We start from the raw sequence: 22,608 nt of genomic DNA, 5'->3' as shown, positions 1-22,608 counted from the left end.
GTGAATTTCCACTTCCTGCTCTGTCCATGATCTACAACGGTTTCTTGGCATAGTCAGCCAGTTGGCAAAATTCCTACCTAATTTAGCACAAGTTTCTAAGTCTTTGCATCACCTATTAAAGAAAGCTCAAGCATGGTGCTGGGATGCACACCTGGAGCAAACATTTCAAAGAATCAAGGAGATGCTGCTTTTGCCAGACACCTTAGTGCATTATAACCTTCGCTGTCAACCACAATTGCAGCTGGCCTTGTCTACAAGGACAGGCGCAGTCCTTTTTCAAGAGCAGCCAGATGGAATGCGAAGACCTGTTTATTATGCATCATGAGCACTGTCTGACACTGAGACAAGATATGTCGTGCTAAAGAAAGAAGCTCTCGCAGCCACCTGGACATGGGCTTGTGAGAAGTTTTCAGACTGTATTATCGGCTTTAAGGTTGTCATAGAGAGCGATCACAAACCCTTAGTTTCCTTACTTGATGAAAAGGAACTCACTAGGATGCCTCCACGGATTAGAGATTCCGGTTGTGACTAATGAAGTTCACGTATGAAACGGTATACGTACAGGGCAAGCAACAAACGACAGCAGATGCATTGTCCAGAACTAAGGTCGACCATCCTACTCAACAAGATGTTAACTTTATGAATGAAGTTGAGTCATATTCTCAGGCCACAACAGCTGACAAGTTCAAATAAGCTACAACAAATTCGTCATGTGCAGATGCAAGATGAAGGGCTGGATTTTGTTCTCCCCCAGGCATCGGTTACCATGGCGGGGTGGGGGGGCTTGAAGATGGCGCCGGATGAGGCCCGCCACAGATCTTGATGCCGGGAGGGCCCGGCCCGATCCACCCACCCAGCGGTGAGTCTCCTTGGTGGCCCCCACGCTGCTGGGCGAGCGGACCACAATTTAAATATTCAAATGAATAAAATTAATAAATTTACACAGACATACTTGCGATCTTGAGGGCCCACTGCGATCGTTGGCGTGGCGGCCTGCACTCCCGCACCTTCAGATCCCCGTCTGGGGAAATGTGATGCCATTGTCAGTACCGGGTGCGGGGGGTGGTGGAAATGGGTCAAATAAAGGTAATGGCGTAGGGAATGGTGGGAAGGATCGAACCTGAAACTAATTTTGTGCAGTTTGTGGGGGGAAGGTCAGGTGTAAAAGGTAAGTGTTTTGTGGGGGGAAAAGGGCAAATAGTTATTGTAATTATTATTGGAGGGTGGGAAAGGGGCATTAGAAATGTATTTATTTTTTGGGGGTAGGACATTAAAAATTTAAATTGGGTGGTAGGGCTGGTTGCCCTTTAAAAATGGCGTCAGCGCCTGTGCACAGGCAGCTGCTGCCAATGCCGGGGACAGACAGCCAGCCCCCTCCACGAGATTGGGACGGGGTCGGGCCGCCCCAGCTATTTAAATGATCAGCTGCGCTTGAGATTGCAGTACAGGCGGGCTGCCATTTTTTGAACTCGCCGCCAATCTCGGCAGTGGGCTCTTAAAATCCAGCCTGAAGAATGCATCTATATCCTCCAATATTGCAGGCAAGGATGGCCGCAACAGAGTCCCAAGGGCATGAGGATGAAAATCTTCTTTGAACACAGAAGACACGTTACCATAGTGGATGATTTGCTGGTATATGATGAGAAACTGGTGATTCCAGAGTCACTCCAGGTAGAGATTTTGGACAAAATACACCAGGGTCATATGGGCAGAACTAAAAATAACACACGGGCTCAGGCGTCCATGTGGTGGCCAAGAATATAGAACAATATAGAAGAAATTATTTCAAATGGCCACGTACGTACATTGCACAGACAGGATCAGAGAGAACCTCTTATTTTGACTCAATTCCCAACCAGACCGTGGGAACATCTAGTGATGTTTCTATTCATCTTTAATGGAAAATCCTATCTGATTGTACTCGATTACTTTTCCCAGGTAGATCGAGATTAACTGTATGTACACAACAACAACTGAAGCAGTCATTTGAGTGTTACAAGAAATCTTCGCAGCACATGTTATAACCGATTAGTTAGTGTCCGATAATGGACCACAATTTGCTAATGATTACTTCATGCACTTTGCGGAAAACTGTGGATTTGATCATCTAATAAGTTCCCCTAGGTATCTACAATCTAATGGAGAAGCTGAGCAAGCTGTCAGGACCATTAAAGCACCGTTAAAGAAAAATCAAGATTTTCAAACAGCATTTCTGAACAACAGAACTACGTCATTGTTATGCGGATTGGCACCATCCGAACTGTTAATGGGAAGAAAACTTAGAACGCAACATCCAAGAAGTTACTTCCAGAGCTACAAATCCAGGACTATCAGAGGATTCAAGACAGAGAAAAGTCTTATCGAAAGCAACAGGCTTATAATTATAACAGGAAATACCGTACCAGGAACCTACCGCAGTTGTCAGAAGGGCAAAAGGTATGGGAACGAGACCAAAGCAGAGATGGAGTAATTGTCCAGAGAGAGGAGAATCAACAACGATCTTATTTAGTAAGAACTTCAGAAGGTACTATAAGAAGAAACAGAAGGAATCTTATTCCTATTCATCAAAGACGCCAATTGGTCATACATTTGGATAAATCAGATGTTGAACCTGAAATTCAGAAAGCACCGGATACTATAAACCTCAATAAAGGCCATCCAAGTCACGAAACAAGAGTTCAGAGAAAGACTACCAATCTTCAGCATCTAACAACAACAAGATCAAGGAGAGTTGTGAAGCCTCTTGACAGATTGAATCTATGAAGTCAGAGACTTGGGGAGGGGGGAGATGGGGTAGTATGTAAATAAAAAGTGAATGTATGTAAACATATATGTTTGGTTAAAGACTTGGGGGGGGGGAGGGGAAAGTATTGGGGTCTGAAAGGGTTAATGTTGAGAGAGTGTATACAGAATACCGAGGGCAGCACAGTGGCGCAGTGGTTAGCACCGCAGCCTCACAGCTCCAGCGACCTGGGTTCAATTCTGGGTACTGCCTGTGTGGAGTTTGCAAGTTCTCCCTGTATCTGCATGGGTTTTCTCCGGGTGCTCCGGTTTCCTCCCACAGCCAAAAGGCTTGCAGGTTGGTAGGTAAATTGGCCATTATAAATTGCCCCTAGTATAGGTAGGTGGTAGGGAAATATAGGGACAGGTGGGGATTTGGTAGGAATATGGGATTAGTGTAGGATTAAGTATAAATGGGTGGTTGATGGTCGGCACTGACTCGGTGGGCGGAAGGGCCTGTTTCAGTGCTGTATCTCTAAATAAAAAATAATTCCAATGTCAAGTCATACCTTGGAAATGAAAACTTTGGAAACTAAATAAATAATACCTCCTACCATGAGATCACACGTGAGAGAGACTTAAAGATAGATGCAACATGGCCTCAGAGGAGTCACACAGACTGGTGTGAAGGTGTACATTGTTGTAATGTAATGAAGGATAATGTTCTAATGACTCCAGACTAAGGAATCTCTCTAAGCTAAACTGTCTTTGTCTTTGGCCTCCTTATCTCGAGAGACAATGGGTAAGTGGAGGTGGTCAGTGGTGTGTGGAGCAGCGCCTGGAGTGGCTATAAAGGCCAATTCTAGAGTGACAGGCTCTTCCACAGGTGCTGCAGAAAAATGTGTTTGTCGGGGCTGTTACACAGTTGGCTCTCCCCTTGCACTTTTGTCGTTTTTCCTGCCAACTGCTAAGTCTCTTCGACTCGCCACACTTTAGCCCCGCCTTTATGACTAACTAAGCATATTAAGGTGGCAGCTAACCAAACAAGCATACAACAAAATGGGCATTGGTGAGGATGGCAGAAGACCTCAAGGTGCCTCAAAATGATTGGGCTCTTTGCAGCATCGGGACAAATTACAAATCCCGCATGGCCATAGCTGTCAGGCCATCAGTGTTGGGGTGGTGGGAAGCTCCTCCAGAAGATGCCTTGATGCTGTGGCTGCAGCCATCACATCCCAGCAGGTCTGTGCTGGAGTCGAAGGTTCGATGGTACCCCAACCTTCCGCTGGAAGGCAGCCTCCAAGTTACTGCCACCCTCCAAATTCAGCTGTGAGAGGGGGGGCTGACATCCGACAGTGGGAAGATCCCAGCGGTGTCCTCACCCTGCTCCCAGATGGGGCTTATTGGCTACCAGCCACTGGCAGGTGGGTAGCTGGTGCTACGGTGATCCCACCTCCGGCAAAAGCGACCAGAGGTGGGAACGTCTCAGGTTGGAGACCCAACGTGTTACTTGCAGAATTTGCTCCCAGCCCTGCCTCTGGACCCATCTCTGCTGGACGGGGTGAATTAAGCCCCTTAGGTCTGATTTCTGCCCTCAGTGGGCCTGGAATATGATTCCACCTCGTTTAAGCTGAATCTTTACATTCCAGTTGATGGATGTGGTGATGGGTGGATTCTCCATTTGACCCTGCCATAACTAGGAGGTGTACGGGGCGGAATCCCCTGAGGAGGTGGTAATGGTGCCTTCTCCTTGAACCACTACAGTCCATGTGGTGATGGTGCTCCCATGATGTTGTATGGAGTTCTGGGATACTGATCAAGCAATGACAAAGTAAGAGCAGTAAATATTCAAGTCTGGATGGTGTGGGACTTAGAGTGGGACTTGCAGGTGATGGTATTCTCACAGCGTCACTACTCTTGTCTTTCTTGATGGTTGAGGCGTTACTGGGAGGGAGGTGCTGTTGAAGTAACCTTGAGTTCATTCTGTAAATTGTACATACTGCAGCCACAGTATGACTGCAATAGCGTGTTGATGGATATTGAACCTGGTGTCAAAGTGTAAAGTATTTGGATATCTCTTGTATTTCTGTTTATAAGCGAAATGTAACCAGTTGTGGTGTGGACCAGCGTGTGGGGCTCGCCGTGTGGTAAAAACATGAAGTGTGAAGGACATCGGGACGAAGGGAAAAGAATTCTGACAAAAGACATCATCACTGGGGCTCATATTGGACTTTAAAAAAAACAGACTGTGTAACTGAACAAGGACCCCCCCTGGCACCCCTCCCCCACACACAGACAAGTCAGGACATGCCACTAAGGTGGTAGCCCCAGGCTATTACAACATCAGACACTCTGTCTGCTATAACTCTCATGGACAATGGCCTCTTGGAATATGTGTCAATGGTTTCCTTCTTTCCTTATCAAGATGCAGGTATCACATCCTTTGTTGGTATGCACCTAAGACCCTCTTGCTGAGAGCAGGATATGATCACATGCATAGCCAGGGTGGGATTGATAAGGCACTGCAACCCAATGAGATGACCCAATTCGAGACATTACCTTATATTTCAAGGGACTAGGGTCAGAAAGGGGTCGAAAGCCACAGCCCACAAAGACATTGTTGCTGCAGCTGGGAAGTGTGACTTGGTCAGTCACAGGAAGTCACGCGGAAGAATTTGTTCAGCTATCTGACCACCTGGGAACGAGCTCCTGTACGTGGGTCTAACTAAGCAACTGGTGTTGTAAGTATATACTATTGAGTTATATAAGTGTATACTATAGTGTATATAGGATAGTGTGTATAGTAAGTATATACTATAGTGGGTTAATAAAGGTTTTCCATATAAATTTTACCCAAAGTTTATTTCATGCCATTGATACTCAGCATCTTAGAGGGAAGTGAGACCCCCTGTTTAAGAGTCTTACAAGAGATACCAATCAAGTGAATTGCTCTAAAAGCAAAATACTGCAGATGCTGGAAATCTGAAATATAAACAGAAAATGCTGGAATTTTCAGCAGGTCTGGCAGCATCTGTGGAGAGAGGAGCTGAGTTAATGTTTCAGGTCTGTGACCTAGTGAATTGCTCTGTTGTGGATGGTCTTGAGGACCTGACTGTTGTTGCAATTGCACTCATCCAGATGAGTGGTGAGTAATCCATCATATTCCTTCCTTGAGCCTTGTATATGGTGGTTAGGCTTTAAGAGGGCCACTTATCACAGAATACCCAGCCTCTGTCCTGCTCTTGTAGTTATGTTGTTAATATGGCTGGTGCAGTTAAGTGGACTCAGTGAAGGTCAAGTGGAGATGGCTGGGCTTTCTTCTGTTCAAGTTGAACATCAGCCGTTACTTCATGTTAGTGAATATTCCCTGTCGCTTCTTAGCTGAAGCTTGGAACTTATAATGTGCTGCTGTAGATTAGCACGCGACCGTTCAGCAAAGCAGCTACCACCTTTGCTCAACTTGTGAAACGCGCATGGGATAACACCGAGCTGACCCTTAGGACCAAGCTGATAGTTTATAAGGCCTGTGTTCTCAGCACCTTGCTGTATGGTTGTGAAACATGGGTGACTTACGGCTACCAGAAAAAGAAGCTCAATAATTTCCATCTTCGCTGTCTTCAGTGCATTATGAGTATAATCCTGGCAGGACAAAATCACAAATGCGGCAGTCCTCTCAAAGGCAGAGCTCCCAAGTATGTTGGCACTAATCAAACAGAGGTGGCTTCGGTGAATGGGACACACCTGCAGTTTGGAAGCTGGTCGCATACCCAAGGACCTTATGTATTGAGATGTAGCCGGGGCGCCTAAAGCTCCACTTCAAGGATGCTTGCAAGCGTGACATAAAGGCCCTAAACATTGATTCTCACACCTGGGAGTCACTAGCTGGCGAAAGAGGGAAATGGCGACAAATTCTGTGGACTGGTGTGCACTACCACAATGACCAGTGGCTACAGCAGCTTGGCAGCAGGCACCAACATCGTAAACAACAACTCAGAGTCTCTTGGCAGCTTCACATGCGGTGCTTGTGGAAGGTGCACCAAGAGAAGACACCCCACCTAAATGGATGTTTGATGCGTGTCCATCATCTTTCGTAGATGGAAGGATGCCAACAACGGTGATTAGATTTGAATACTGTGGAGTTATCAGCGAACAGCTGTACTTCTAAAATTTTGATTAAGAGAAGGTCATTGATGAAGCAGCTGAAGATTGTTGGCCTCTGATTGCTTATTTGAGGAAGTTCTGCAGTGATGTCCTCGGACTGTGATGATTGATCTCCAACAATCACAACCATCTTCCTTTATATCAGGTAGGACTCTAGCCACTGTACATTTCAATCCTATTAACCTCAGTTTTGTTATGCCTCTTTTTTGCCATTCTCGGTTAAATTTTACCTTGATTTTTAGGGCAGTAACTCTCACCTGTCTTCTGACATTCAGTTCCATGTATCCATGTCTGGATCAAGGCTTAGATGAAGTTTGGGACTGAATAGATCTGGCCAAACTACTTAAATGTATTATAAAAGCAAAATACGGCGGATGCTGGAAATCTGAAATAAAAACAAGAAATGCTGGAACCACTCAGCAGGTCTGGCAGCATCTGTGAAAAGAGAAGCAGAGTTAACGTTCTCCGAAGAAGGGTCACTGACCCGAAACGTTAACTCTGCTTCTCTTTTCACAGATGCTGCCAGACCTGCTGAGTGGTTCCAGCATTTCTTGTTTTTATTACTTAAATGTATTTTTCTGTTTTTATTTTCAATTTCTCTGAGACTCTGTTAGTGTTATTTAATTTTCTCCATATTTTGTTCTTGCTTTTGTTTGTTTAGGTATTGCTGTATTTCCTATTTCCTATTCGTTCTCTCAATTCCTCTCTATTTTCTGTCCTAATGATTCCTCGGCTCTCTTTATGCTGTTCCAGGCTTCAGTTAGCTGATTAATAGACTCCACCACACAGACCTGTGCAAATTGACACAGCAGCTGGTACTCTTATCACAACACTGCCACTATTTGGCAGAGATCATAAACTATACATATTTAAGCATGTTAAAACAACTGCAATTCACCAAATTAGCATCTTTTCAAGTCAGCACTTCACTTGAGTCATTGAAATTAATAGAGGTGGATAAAGTGATATAACAATCCTAAAAGTAAGTTTTAGAACCTCACTTAAATAGCTACTTTCCTTTTTTCTGTCACTCCCTTCTAGCCACTGACATCAATTCAGGCCTCTGCTGCCCAGAGATTTCTGACCATTAATGAGTGGAATATAATGAATAGTGGGTGCCTGGACTTTCAATATGTGCTGCCTGTGTATGAGGCTCCAAGCAAGTACTGCGGACTTGTAAAATTACTTAATTAATGTTGCTTTACAATAAAAATGTTCACTCCAGTATTTCCAATAAATTACTGTAAATGTAGGTAACTGGAATAAAAAGTAAATACATAATAAATATGTTACAAAATTTAGAAAGATATTTCTGTGGAAGCGAATTTCTCAAATAAGAAGATAACTCGTGGCAACTTATAAGCATAATAATACCTACTGTGAGACAATGCAGTGGGCAGCAGTGAGAACCCAACATGGTTTGATCAATGTTCCTCCACACAGATGTCCTGATTTATAAAGTCCAATCCGATTTTTCAGCTGTAGAGATACCTGCCACGGATATTTTCCTGGTACTGTCCTTTTTCCACCAAAGATTTTGCCTATGATTACTGCAACCTCTGGTACTCCACACTCAAAGGGCACAATGGTAGAAGTAGGGGCAGTTGATCGGGCCACAGGTCTGGCCGTGGGTTCTCGTTGGAGTTGTGGTCGAGCTTTTATGATGGATAAATGGTACAAAGTCAAAACCCATTCTATGCATTAATACTAATTAATTTTGTTTACTTTTGTAATTTGGTATTTGATACCATTCTCAGAACAGAAAGTTATTGTAGGCATCCAAATATTAGGAATATGTCTCAAGTTTAAAACAGTAATCCAAATTATGTTGACCGATTTACTTTGAAAGGTCCAAATTTAGCACAGTTCAGGTCACTTTGGATTTAAATGAGAACATCTATCCAACTGCCTTGGCCCTACATCTGTATTTTCTGAGGAAGTTACATACTCAGTTCAGTTGTTCACTAGATACAATGCAAAACAAGCTGACTTCCCCATTGACAACACCAGAAATATCCCACTCTAGCAAGGAAAATCACTGCACTTCTGGAAAGTGAGATTAAAAATGTCATTCGATTACTGGTTTATTCTGAAGGAAAGTAACTGGTGACCACATAGAAGGTTGTTATAATTGAGATATGAATGCAAGGTGTCGTCGTTCCAACTGTTTGTTACGTACTTTAGTTTTTATGAACAATGACAAACAACAATTAAGAGAAGAGATACAGGTGTGCAGTTCCCAGGTAAACCTGACCCCTTCTTGTATATAGGCAGGTTATTTGATGGTTTCCACCCAAATGGAATGTTACCAGTTAATGGGGACTGTTGGAATAAATAAGCGTTATAGCAGGCTGTCTCTTAGATTGCAATTTGAGAACCTGAAGATCTGAGGCTGCTGGTAAAAAAAAAGCAAAATAAATCCTTTTGCCTTGGCTGTGTCTCTGAGTGAAATTGAAAGCAATTCGATAAAATCCACTTACCACTACTGCCCCCATTCCTCATTATATGGATCTGATATGGGAAAATTACAAGGATTTTAATTTAATTCTATCTTGTAATTTAAAGCAGTTAGTATTGTACTTTTAGCACTTCAGCACTTAACTAGCAAAGCATTAATTGCATTAATTATTGTGATATTGCTGTGTAGTTATTGTTTATGCAGTAAGGCAGGGCTAATACCCATCTGTATGACATAATTAATGGAACAAATTAACTGTTATAAAATGAAATTAACACAGATAATACATACCTGCTGTGCAGGGAGAAATGGCACAATGGTCCCAATTTAATTTATCACGCTTCTCCTTAAAATAGCACCAAGGCTTTTCATCACCATCAGGATTCCTGGAAATAAATAATTTAGTTGAATTTTTACTGATCCCAACCTTATCACTTATCTGTAGAACAAGTATAATAGATATATAAATATATACATACATACAATGGTTTCAGTGAAAAGGATTTACGGATGATTTTCTAAAAGGTGGGCTGCATTTTAAGAGCCCTTTGGGGATGGGCTATGACTCAGGAAGGCTGGCAAAATGGTGTGAGAAGGTGGCGTGCCATTGTCTTCCCGCTGCCATGCCATCTTGCCAGCGGCAGGAAAGGTGTCAGATGGCCTGCCCATTCGGAGCCCAATTGAGCCACTTAAGTGGCCATTTAAGGGAGTTTTTCCTGTCTCTGCTGGCATTTTACCAGCGCTTGTGAGGCCCTCCACCATGTTGCGAGACAGCCAGGTAAACCCTGGCGGCCTCCCGGTGGGCTCCAGGACACGGGCCCTCCTATTCGGTTAATCTTTGGTCAACGGAGGGGCCTCCCCTGGCAGCAATGGCCACCCCTGTGGCAATGGCATTCTCTGCCCTTAGAGACCCGCAACCTACGCCTTGCTGGGGCCTGCCCTTTAAACATACCGCCAGCACTTCCTTCCGTGTCGGCTGACAACGCAGCTGCCGCCTCAAAGCCCGCCTGCTGGCTATTAATTGGCCAACCAGCTCAAGATTCCAATGGGAGTGGCAGTTGGAGCAGGAGGGCCTTTGCTACCCGCTTCCCATTCCACCTTCCCTTTCCTGCTGAGTCGCATGAAATCTGGCCTGTGCTTTTCTCCCTCTCTAGCTGTCTTTCAAATATAAATACAATTTGAGTCATTCGCTGTGTTTGTTTCATATTTACCTGCCAGGGGAGAAGAACAGAACACAACCTTTTAGAGTGTCACGAGTAAAATTTACTTTCTGAATTTAATACTGAGCTTTTTGCAATATTGCACACTCCACAGTTCCATTAACAAACTATGACATTTATATTGGTGAACTTATTTATTTATTATTTTGGAAATATTAAGGGATCAGTAGATCTTATTATGATTGTGTTGCAATTCACTGCTTTTTTCCTACATATAAACGCTCATTCTTAAGGAATGGCACCTTTCAAAACCACTCAAGTCTAATTTGTTACTGGGGTGAAAAAATGGGGAGTTAACCTTTTTTTGGCAAAATAGAAAGTACAACCCTGTGGAATTGCATCGTACTAGAAGTCTCATTCTATCAACTTGCAAAGCAACTGATACAATCATATAAAAGTGACTTTATTCTGTGATTGATTTTATTCATATAGTAGTGTGTTCTATACATTAAATGCTCAAGTATTGAAAAACATTTGGGGCTAATTTGAAGAGGTGTAGATACTCTAAACAAAAGAATGCCTTTTCAATAAAAGATCTCCAGATTCTAATCATTTATCCTCCTTATAGCAATGAATACTGACAAGCCACCATTTGAGTATTTAGAACATGTTGAACTCACCCCAAATCTAGTATTTGTTTTGGGAGTTTACCTTTTGGTAGACCAAGGGTTCAAAAATTTAGAGTATGAAGTTAAGCTTAAGTTATAAATTAAAATAATTATCATCACTCAGCTCAATGGGTGCAACCTACCCGAGTATATCAAAATTCTAAAGTTCTAAAACTGTGGTACCTGCAATAGTTGTGATCACCAATGCCATATTTGTTGGGATTCTCCATATGAGTACCAACGGCTTCCTTAAGCAGCAAGTTCGAGCTCCAGTGCAGACACTTCTTTCCCCGTTCAGTTTCTTTCACAAGACCTCTATATGATAAGCCATTACCTTGGTAACAATCATTTGGCGCTAAAAAAAATACACAAAACAATAAAACATGAACAAGACAATCTCTGAATTTAAATATGATTGTTGGTCTATATAATTTTTGAAAATAATTATGCAGATAGCATTGTTTGTTTTATGTCTTAATATTATCGAGCATAACTGCAGAATTGAGCCCTTGTTAAATTCAAGACAGACAGGTCTGTCATGAATTTGATCTTGGAAGTTACTGGGAGCAGAGGAACGCTTGAAGAAATTGTATTAGGGTGCCAAATCATGGATCTCCTGTTGCCTAACAAACTTGGTTCATAAAATAATGGTTAAATCTGCATATAAGAAGCAGAGTTCCAGGTGAAAGAGCTGTGTGGGTTCTTTCAAAGCAGTGTGTGCAGCTTTACAGCGTGTGAACTTTATAATGGTTGTGTGTTTAGAAATTACTGCAGGCAATATTTAAGGAAACATGCTTAACATGTTTGCTTGACATTTCTTTGTTATTTTAATGCAGATGTTAATCCATTTACTTGGGAATGGTAGCATAGTGGTAAATATTACTAGATTAGTAATCCAGCGACCTGCACTAATGCTACAATGACATGAGTTCAAATCCCGCCATGGTAGCTGGGGGAATTTAAATTCAATTAAGTAATAAATCTGGAATAAGTTGCTACTCTCATTAATAATGACATGAAACTATGGGATTGTCGTAAAAACCCATCTTGTTCACTAATATCCTTCAGCGGAAAAAATCTGCCATCCTTGCCCAGCCTGGCTTGGCCTCCATGTGACTCCTGACCCACCAGAAATGTGGTTGGCTCTTAACTGCTCTCTGAAATGGCCAAGCAAGCTACTCAGTTGCATTAAAGCACTACAGAAAGGTCAAGTTATAATAAAACTGGACAGACCATCCAGCATCGACCTAGGCACTGGGGACAACAAAGGCACAACCTGCCCAGTCAACCCTGCAAAGTCCTCCTCACTAACATCTGAGGACTTGGTGCCAAAATTAGGAGAGCTGTTCCATGGACTAGACGAGCAGCAGCCTAATATAGTCATACTCACCGATCCATACCGTAAATCCAATGTCCCAGACTCTGCCATCACCATGCCTGGGTATATCCTATCCCACTGGCAGAACAGACCCACCAGAGGTAGTGACACAGAGGTATATAGTTGGGAGGGAGTGGCCTTTTGAATTCTCACCATTAACTTTGGACTCCATGAAGTCTCGTGGCATCAGGACAAACATGGGCAAGGAAACCTCCTGCTTATTACCACCTACTGCCCTCCCTCAGCTGATAAATTGGTACTCCTCCATAATGAACACCACTTGGAAGAAGCACTGAGAGTAACAAGGGCACAGAATGTACTCTGGATGGGGGGCTTCAATGTCCATCACCAAGAGTGTCTCGGTCATACCACTATTGACCAAGCTGGCTGAGTACTGAAGGACATATCTGGACCTGCGGCAGGTGGTGAGAGAATCAACAAGAGACAAAAACCTACTTGACCACATCCCTACCAATCTACCCATTGTAGGTGCATCTGTCCATAACAGTATTGGTAGGAGTAACTATCACACAAAGCCCCTTCTTCATAATGAGGACACCCTCCATTGTGTTGTGTGGCACTACCACTATGCTCAATGGGTTAATCTGGGCATCATGAGGTGCTGTGGGCCATCAGCAGCAGCAGAATTGTATTCAACCACAATCTGTAACCTCATGGCCTAGCTTATCCCCCACTCTACCATTACAATGAAGTCAGGGAACCAACCCTGGTTCAATGAAGACTGCAGGAGGGCATGCCAGGAGCAGCACCAGGCATACCTAAAAATGAAGTGCCAACCTGGTGAAGCTACAACCCAGGACTACATGCATGTTAAACAGCAGAAGCAGCGTGCAATAGACAGAATTAAGCGATCCCACAACCAACAGATCAGATATAAGCTCTGCAGTCCTGCCACATCTGAAAGTGAATGGTGGTGGACAATTAAACAACTAACCAGAGGAGGAGGCTCCACAAATATCCCTATCCTCAATGACGGCGGAGCCCAACACATCAGTGCAAAAGACAAGGCTGAAGCATTTGCAACTATCTTCAGCCAGAAGTGCCGAGTTGATGATCCACTTGGCCTCCTCCAGAGGTTGCCACCATCACAGATGCCAATCTTCAGACAATTCAATTCACTCCACATGATATCAAGAAACATCTGAGGGCACTGGATACAGCAAAGGCTATGGGCTCTGACAACATTGTGGCAGTAGTACTGAAGACATGTGCTCTAGAACTAGCTGCACCTCTAGCCAAGCTGTTCCAGTACAGTTACAATGCAGGCATCTGCCCAACAATGTGGAAAATTGCCCAGGTATGTCCACAAAAAGCAGAACAAATCCAAACCAGCCAATTACCACCCCATCAGCCTACTCTCATTCATCAACGAAGTGATGGAAGGTGACGTTGACAGTGTTATCAAACGGCACTTCCTCTGCAATAATCTGCTCAACGATGCTCAGTTTGGGTTCTGCCAGGACCACCAGCTCCTGACCTCATTACAGCCTTGGTTCAAACATGGACAAAAGAGCTGAATTCAAGAGATGAGGTGAGAGTGACTGCCCTTGACATCAAAACAGTATTTGAATGAATAAGGAATCAAGGAACCCTATCAAAATTGGTCAATGGGAATCAGGGAAAAAACTCCCCACTGGTTGGAGTCATACCTAGCACAAAGGAAGATGGTTGTGGTTGTTGGAGGTCAATCATCTCAACCCCAGGACATCACTGCAGGAGTTCACCAGGTAGTGTCCTAGGCACAACCATCTTCAGCTGCTTCATCAATGACCCTCCCTCCATAATAAGGTCAGAGCGGGGATTTTCGCTGACGATTGCACAATGTTCAGCACAATTCACAACTCTTCAGATATTGAAGCAGTCCATGTCCACATGCAGCAAGACCTGGACAACATTCAGGCTTGGGCTGATAAGTTGCAAGTAACATTCACATCAAACAAGTGCCTGGCAATGAGCATCTTCATGGGATTCTTGGGAAGACCACCACCTGCAAATACCCCTCCAAGTCACACACCATCCTTGGAACTATATCCTTCACTGTCACTGGGTCAAAATCCTGGAACTCCTTCCCTAACAGCACTGTCTGCTCATGCAGCCATTGTGCCATAGAATGTTGTAATGAAGCTGCAGCAGCTTTTATGTTCCTGTTATGGAGATCTTGGTTAACTGGCCCTGAAAATCCATGAGCAAGATTTCCAAGCACATACACCTGGATTGTGACCATTTGGAACTCCACAGATGGCCCAGGTTAGCCTTACGAGGTCAAGGACAGATTTTCTAATTTGTTTGAAATTGGCAAGTGTCCAAATCACTAGCAACACATTTCGAATATCGGTGCCTGTAACATAGGGTGTCATGAACCCCTCTTAGAAGAGCCTCACATCTGCCACTGAGTCAATCAGCACACTTGGTGCAATCGTGTCTTCCTGCACTGGCCATATACAGGATGCCAATGAAAGCTTGGCGTATGGCAAATCTAACAAAATTACCTGTCCCTGACCTCAACCCCATAAGTCCCCCTATTTTTGATGGCCTTGAAGGAGAGTTTCTTGCCTTACACCCAAGACCATCCTGGAAAGCTAATACCTGGCACATATGGCTGCGGATTTAGGGGCCATTAGGTGGCACTTTCTCCAGTCACAATCTCACAGCGAACTGAAATATTGGCCATATATCTCTGATCTTGTAGAAGGCGCATTCAGATGTGAGTAGACTATCAATGTCCATTTCAGCAGTTTACATGGATCTGCTCTGTACTTAGTCCAATATCAAGAGATAAATTTTCTATGAATCCTGTCAAATGGAGTGCAATATTCCATCATTGGGAGAGTATACATTTTTAATATAATGAAGATTTATAATGTGACAAACTGGACTAATTTCTTAAGGATTCTGCTCGCTTTTCCAACCATCTTTATCACTTATTTGAGCCAGTATAACTCAACCATTAAATTGAAAATTACCCTCATATTTCTAAATGTTTAACAATATTAGAGAAGGAATTCCAGTGCAGGGAGACTATATGACAAGTCCAGTCAACAACGGTGGGACTACTGGATTCTGGAGTGCTATCATATAATTTCCACTCACCAAAATCAATTCTCTGATAATAGCTTTATCATTCATTCTTCCAAACACACTTATATGTTAAATGGCTGGAATATTATGTACTGTGAGGAAATGGTTCTACTGGAGATGGAGGTTTCTGACATGGAAATGGTTTAACTGGTTCACTGTTGAATACATTTATATTAAGACATCAGTCACAGCTAGAATGAACAGTAAGATTACCTATTTCACAAAGTTCCCCTTTAAATAATCCTGGGCAGTTGCAGTTGAAGCTTCCTTTCTTCTTCCCAACCCTGCACGTTGCTCCATTTTTACAAGGATTGGGGCTACATGGCATGGTTGCTTGAAAGACACAATTGTCAAAAATAGTTATTTGAGAGAAAAAAGAATTACAAATGTTGGAAACTTGAAATAAAAAAGGGGAAAAAGTTGGAAATACACAGTAGCTCCACCAAAATCTGTGTAGAGAAACATTAGTATTAGAGGCATCGACCATGTGTCCGAACCAGAGTGTGGAAATATAAGCAAACATTTTAATAGGATGAGCAAAACGAAAGAAGAGAGAACAACAGATGAAAATCAACATTCTGTTATTTAACCACTGTCGCAAGGAAATAATTAATTAGTTTAAAGCTCTGCAAACGATTTTAACAATGCTGGAATAGTAAATGTGTTGAATGCTAGACAATGATTGGCTAAATCAGGCATTAGAAATCTAAAAGGAGATTGAAGGAAGCTCAGTCATAAGGTAAAAAGGTACTAGAAGGACAAAAGTAGTTAAAACAGTTCCAGGATAAATGATTATGAAATAGAATGTGGACAGGAGAAACAAATAGGAAAATAGGGGAGACTGTTCAAGTCTTAAACTGCTCAAGTTACTGTTCAGACCAGTAGGTGGAAGAGCACCCAGGCAAAAGTCAAAATATTGCTCCTGAAATATACAGTGGATTTCTGGCATACTAGAAACATCTTACGCTTATTGCCCTATCAGACAAAAGCTTAGTGTTAAATCAAAGGGGCAGCACAGTGGCGCAGTGGTTAGCACCGCAGCCTCACAGCTCCAGCGACCCGGGTTCAATTCCGGGTACTGCCTGTGTGGAGTTTGCAAGTTCTCCCTGTGTCTGCGTGGGTTTCCTCCGGGTGCTCCGGTTTCCTCCCACATGCCAAAGATTTGCAGGTTGATAGGTAAATTGGCCGTTAGAAATTGCCCCTAGTATAGGTAGGTGGTAGGGGAATATAGGGACAGGTAGGGATGTGGTAGGAATATGGAATTAGTGTAGGATTAGTATAAATGGGAGGTTGATGGTCGGCACAGGCTCGGTGGGCTGAAGGGCCTGTTTCAGTGCTGTATCTCTAAACTAAACAAACCGATAGATGTTTATTCATGTTATGAATGAAAGGGAGACTTATGACCTAATATTTCATCCTTTCTACTCACATCTTTTACCAGGAGTAAACTAAACATTACCAACAGGCATCATGCCTAAGGATAAATTAGTATTCTTTCCACAAAAAACTATAGACTATCTTAGATTAGTAATTTACAGCACAGAAGGCGGCCATTCGGCTCCTTGTGCCTGTGCTGGCTCTTTGAAAGAGCAGCCATACTTAGTCCCACATCCTCATTTTTTGTCCATACAAATGATTCATTCATCCTCAAGCACCAGTCTGACTCCCTTCTAAAATTATTTATGGAATCAGCTTTCACACCTTTTCAGGTAGATCATTCCATATCCTGACAACTCTCTGAGTGAAAATATTTCTCCTCATCTCTCCTCTAGATCTTTTGCCAATGATTTTGAATCAATGACCTCTAGTTATGGACCCACTTGCTAGAGGGTATAATTTTTCTCGATCTACTCTATCAAAACCTCTCATCAGCTTGAAAACCTATTAGGTCACCTCTTAACCTCCTCTGTTCCAAGGAGAACAGTCCTAACCTTTTCCAACCTCTCCTCATAACTGTAGTCCCTCATCACAGGCATCATCCTGGTAAGCCTCCTCTGTATCCTTTCTAAGGCCTTTGCATCTTTCCCAGAATTGTCCATAGTACTCCAGCTGAGGCCTTACCAATGATTTGCAAAGTTCAAGTATGATCTCTTTGCTTTTATATTTTACTCCTTTATATAGAAAGCCAAGTAAACCATATGTTTTTTAACCATCTTGGCAATTTGCCCAGTGACATTTTAGGGATTTGTTCATTTGGACACCGAGGTCTGTTTGCTCATCTACACTTTACAAATCATGCCATTTATAGTATACTGCATTCCATATTAGTCCTCCCAAAGTGCATTGCTTCACACTTCTCTGCATTGAACTCCATCTGCCATGCTTCTGCCCATTTCACCATTCTGTATATGTCATCCTGAAGCCTTTAACTATCCTCATTACGATCTAATACTTTGCCAAGTTTCGTATGATCTGCAAACTTTAAAAGGCTGATCCCTACACTGAAGTCTAGGTCATTTGTAAACAAACTGTGAATGGGAAATGTCAGGTATTTTGTCCATTATTTCTGACACATAATAATAAATAGTATTGAGTCTTACCTCTTTTGCATGTTGGTGGTACATATGGGTGTTTGCATTTGCATTTATAATATGGTGGGTTGGACTGGATAACACAGTCTCCATTTCTGCATGGTTTTTTCTTACAAGGATCATTTACTGTAACAAAAATACAAGATCTCTGGCAACATTCTGCATCCAGTTGTTACTCATTCAACTTGTGAATTTAAATCAGCATATGAAAGATTAAAATGTATTTTTACTTGTTATTAGTGCTCTCATAACAGTAAATTATTACAAATAGTACAGATAATATCTTGTAGATACTTTAATTCTATTCATTTAAAAATGTAAATACATATAAGAAATTCTCTTGATTTTATTTTAGAAAATTTGAAAAGTTATTTTTTAAATCTTTATGAATATCATGTTGATTCATTGACAAAATCAATATGTCATGGGCTGGATTTTGCAGTTAGTGGTGAGCAATGGTGCTCACTGCTGTTCTCGAAGAAAACTGCCCACAAAGATCTACTGATCTATGTGGCATAGTTTTCCCCTTTCCTGATGGCAGGGGATGTCTTGGCATGCAACAGCAGTGATGTCAGCAAGTAGGAAAGCAACCAATCACATTGAAGTATTCACACACAGCAAACCAGGAAGTTAAAATCACTTTTAAAACTTCACTTTTTATTTACATTTTTCAAATAGCAAAATAAATGATCATATTTGGATGAAGATAGAAACTAAAATAAAGATAAACATTTAATTTTTTTTAAAATGTGGATTTCTTTCTCATTATGGAGAAATTTGACATTCCACAATTATAAAATTAACTTCTCAGGGCCAGTGAGGGTGTTTAGCAGTAGTTCTGAACTTAGTACCTTGTTAAAAACCCAGTTACACCTCATTCAACAAGCTGTAGCTTTTTCAAGGGTTTATACAGTGAGACTAACAATATAAGGGTGGAAGTACTGGTCAATTCAATTAATTTCCCATTGATTGCATTCCAGGGGATGGTGATGGTGGGGTCTTGGTGGTGATGAGGTATTTGCTTCAACAGCACGCCCTCTGGAAAAGGTAGAATGACTGACAGAAACTTCTGGATTTCTGCATAATTCTGCACGTGTGGACTCCTGACGTTGCTGTCACTTTCAGTGGAGGAATGATGGTGAACAATACCAGTTGTGTCATCATAACCACCACAAAATCTGGACAATATGTTTGTTGCAAGCCATATAAACATGCAAGCTTGTATTTTCTGCTCTGGGGCAATCCAGCATAAACTCTGTGGGATCGGCCTCGGGCCTGTGCTTTTGATTTTGGCCAATTTTCCAGTGTCAGACTAATTAGGATTTAATTGATTATATCTCCATATCATAAATGGTTTCCTTCACTACACACTATTCCACAGTTCATTGTGTGCCTACTTTGCAGCAACGCACACTATGTGTAAAATCTTTTAAACTCGCCACCGATCTAAGCGGCGAGCTTCAAAAACTGCGTGGCGCATGCATGAAATGTGCGCTGCGGAGCTGCCGCGATATTTGGCACTGCGGTTCATTTATATGGAGGGGGTGGACCACCTGCCCCCCCCCAAGACATAGGGGGGTGGGTGCACCAGCCCTGGCAGCGGTATCCGGCGCCAGTGCACAGGCGCGGTGCCATTTTTAAAAGGCTTCACGCTCTTACAAGTAATTTTAATTTTTAAACTGAAATGAATGTTACAGTTAAAATAAAAATGTAATAAAAGATTTCAGACCATCTCCCACTCCTCCAATAACCAAACAATTTATTTATTGCCCTCTCCCCCAAAAAAATGTTTCATCCGATCCCGAACTCCATTATTACCTTTGACCTTAAACCCCTTCCCACCATCCCCCACAAACAATAGGAAGCGGTTTCCCCGCTCCCCTCCCCGCCCTGAAAACTCCTCCCGACTCCTAACCGACTCCCGGCATCGAGGCCCATGGTGGGCCTTCTCCTGGAGGTATTTTCTGGGCCCCCCCACCACGGCCCTTGACACTGGGGGGCTGGTAAAATCCAGCCCTATATAGAGGTAACATATCTGCGACTCTTCCTGCACAATATCCTTGAAGGGTTTTGCACCATAAATCTTGCCATCTGAATCTTGCTACATGATTCATATGCATGTAATTACTCCCAAATCAGGATGCTGGATGGTCACTTGAATCTCACTATATGTGCTGCAGACATATCTCACCTCTCAATTCTGCATCTCCATTTGTAGACCAAGGTGTTGCATAACAGAAGGCAGCAGAAATTGGACTGGAGCAAGCTCACAAAACATCAGGATCTTGAATGCTTTTGGAGGTGCCATTTTTATGATCATTTAAGCAAAGGGCATATATAGAGTGAGGGAAGCTAACAGTGAAGGCCTCTTCCAAGCTCAGGATGAATACCACCCGTCTCATGTCCTCCCTTCTCATCCAATTCATGGACAGCCTACTCGAGCACAATCCACTGTTACGACCGAGACCGGAGTAATGCACTGTCAATTCAGTCCCAATACTCCACAGGTCGCAGCATATTATTAAAGTTTTCCCACCTACCGGAAATTAGCCAAATTGAACACTTTATTAACCCCCAGAATAAAATACACCAAACCAGGTATCTTTAAACAACAACAAATAACTATTTATTAATCAATGAAATCTTAAACATTATTGAAATAAACCTATGTCTAAAAGACTGTATAACTTCTTATTTCTCTTAACCCCAATGCACACACACATACATTCAAAAGTCAACAGTTAATCGGTTTTAAAATGGTGTTTTTTTAAAAAAAAGAACTGTTTCGTAGGAATAAGTACATAGTTGGGTTGTAAGTCCTGGTGAGTTATGTTCCCGATTGGTGAGGTGTCCTAGAGTTGAATCATTAGATGCGATTTGAAGTCCCCAGACGAATTTGATGAACAATCTTTATTGGCTAGGCGTTCAAAGCACTTTGGTTGCAGCGAGTGTCACACAGTTCTTTTGACAAGGAATATAGCAAGGGTCTATTCGGATTCTAAAATTGGTAGTCTTTCAGCAGAAACTTTACTGAGAATTCCAGCAAACACAAAAAGATGACAGAGAGTCACTCTTGAAGCAGAGACCTCTTCGGGTTTGGAAGTAAAAAGGAAGTTACTACCTCCAACAATGCAAATGTCCTTTTTCCAGGGTCTTTCTTTCCTTGGGCAATACAGAGCCTGAAGATAAATGAAGATTTTGCTGCTAAGACAGACAAATTCTTCCTTCAGTGTAGAGTACGCTTTGCTGATTTCCAGTTCAAACTGGTTAAAGCCAGTTTTTACCCATAGTCAAAAGTTACAATACAACATGTGACCTGCTCTCTCCTGCTGTTTTTTAGGAAGCAGGTGCAGCTGGCACATTGTACCCCTTAGTTTTTAAAGGCACACTATTTTTTAAACAGAGTCTTAAAGGCACACTTTTTTAAACAAAACAAAACTACACTTCCATGACACCACATACACAGTCCATTCTCATGTAGTGAGCATTTGAAGGGATGTCATGGAGCCAGTATTCTAACCTATGGTCCTCTTAAATTTCTATAGATGTATCACAAGAAGTATTGCCAAGTCACAATGCCTCCCCAGGAGATAGAAGTTCAAAGCGTCCTATGTCGCTCATCCCTTCTTGTGCAGCATAGGTACATCCCCTCTGTGAAATTTAAATTGTGAGTTGCAGAATGGTAATACACACAAAGCACAAAAAACTGGTGCTGGTGGCAATGGAGGTGGAGGAAGCTGTAGCTGCAGAATCAGTTCAAGTACTTCCTCAGCTACTGAGCATTTGAATTCTGCCCACATAGATATGAATTTAAAAAAGGATGTTGCTGGAATACAACACTTCCCCATAATGATCGCAGTATGTACCATGATCTGAAGACAGGCACTGTATTTTCCTTTGCTATCCTGCCCAAAACTAGTTGGAAACTGGTGGAAAACAGGCCAAAATCAATCAGTGGGGCCTATTGTGTATTACTGGTTTGTTGTAAATTTACCTAAAATCCATTGTTTTCCCTATCTAAAGTGAACAGCCAATGCATATTAATTTCTTCCTCCGATATATTGACCTGATTGTACATCACATTTTCCTGTTGCAAAACATTCCTCCATAATTTTAGCCGACTATCATTGCAGATTCAGAGCTGAAGTGGGAGACTTGTCCACAAGTTTGTCTACCCACGTAATTATCAGTGTAGAAAAATGAAAATATTGATCCGATCTTTATAAAAATAATGGGGTAGAGTTTCCGTTTTGGGCATAATCAATCATCCAGATGAGAATTACACCCAAACGTGCGCTCAAATGCATTGGTATATTACCAAATGCAAAATCTGTCACGAACCAGTGCAATTGGGCAGCGTTTTCATTTGTAATTTGTTTTGAACCATTTTTCTTCTAAGAAATATTCCTTGATATATTTAGCAGTGGCAACT

The 22,608-nt window shown here is 42.2% G+C and overlaps 1 protein-coding gene across 1 annotated transcript in view; it reads right to left on the bottom strand.

The window, feature by feature from the left end:
- Positions 1 to 22,608, bottom strand: part of LOC137380688 (hyaluronan-binding protein 2-like) — a 74,678-nt gene that overhangs the window by 14,513 nt on the left and 37,557 nt on the right. The window contains exons 5-9 of the mRNA XM_068052941.1: positions 18,186 to 18,302; positions 15,859 to 15,978; positions 11,352 to 11,523; positions 9,632 to 9,726; positions 8,261 to 8,537 (exon numbers count right to left, since the gene is read on the bottom strand). Of these exons, the coding sequence (XP_067909042.1) occupies positions 8,261 to 8,537; positions 9,632 to 9,726; positions 11,352 to 11,523; positions 15,859 to 15,978; positions 18,186 to 18,302 (781 nt within the window). The remainder of the gene's footprint in view (positions 1 to 8,260; positions 8,538 to 9,631; positions 9,727 to 11,351; positions 11,524 to 15,858; positions 15,979 to 18,185; positions 18,303 to 22,608) is intronic.

The sequence above is a fragment of the Heterodontus francisci genome, chromosome 20, assembly GCF_036365525.1.
Source record: "Heterodontus francisci isolate sHetFra1 chromosome 20, sHetFra1.hap1, whole genome shotgun sequence".
Taxonomy (NCBI): Eukaryota; Metazoa; Chordata; class Chondrichthyes; order Heterodontiformes; family Heterodontidae; genus Heterodontus; species Heterodontus francisci.
The sequence above is the reverse complement of the archived record's forward strand: the minus strand, read 5'-3'. Positions and strand labels throughout refer to the sequence as shown.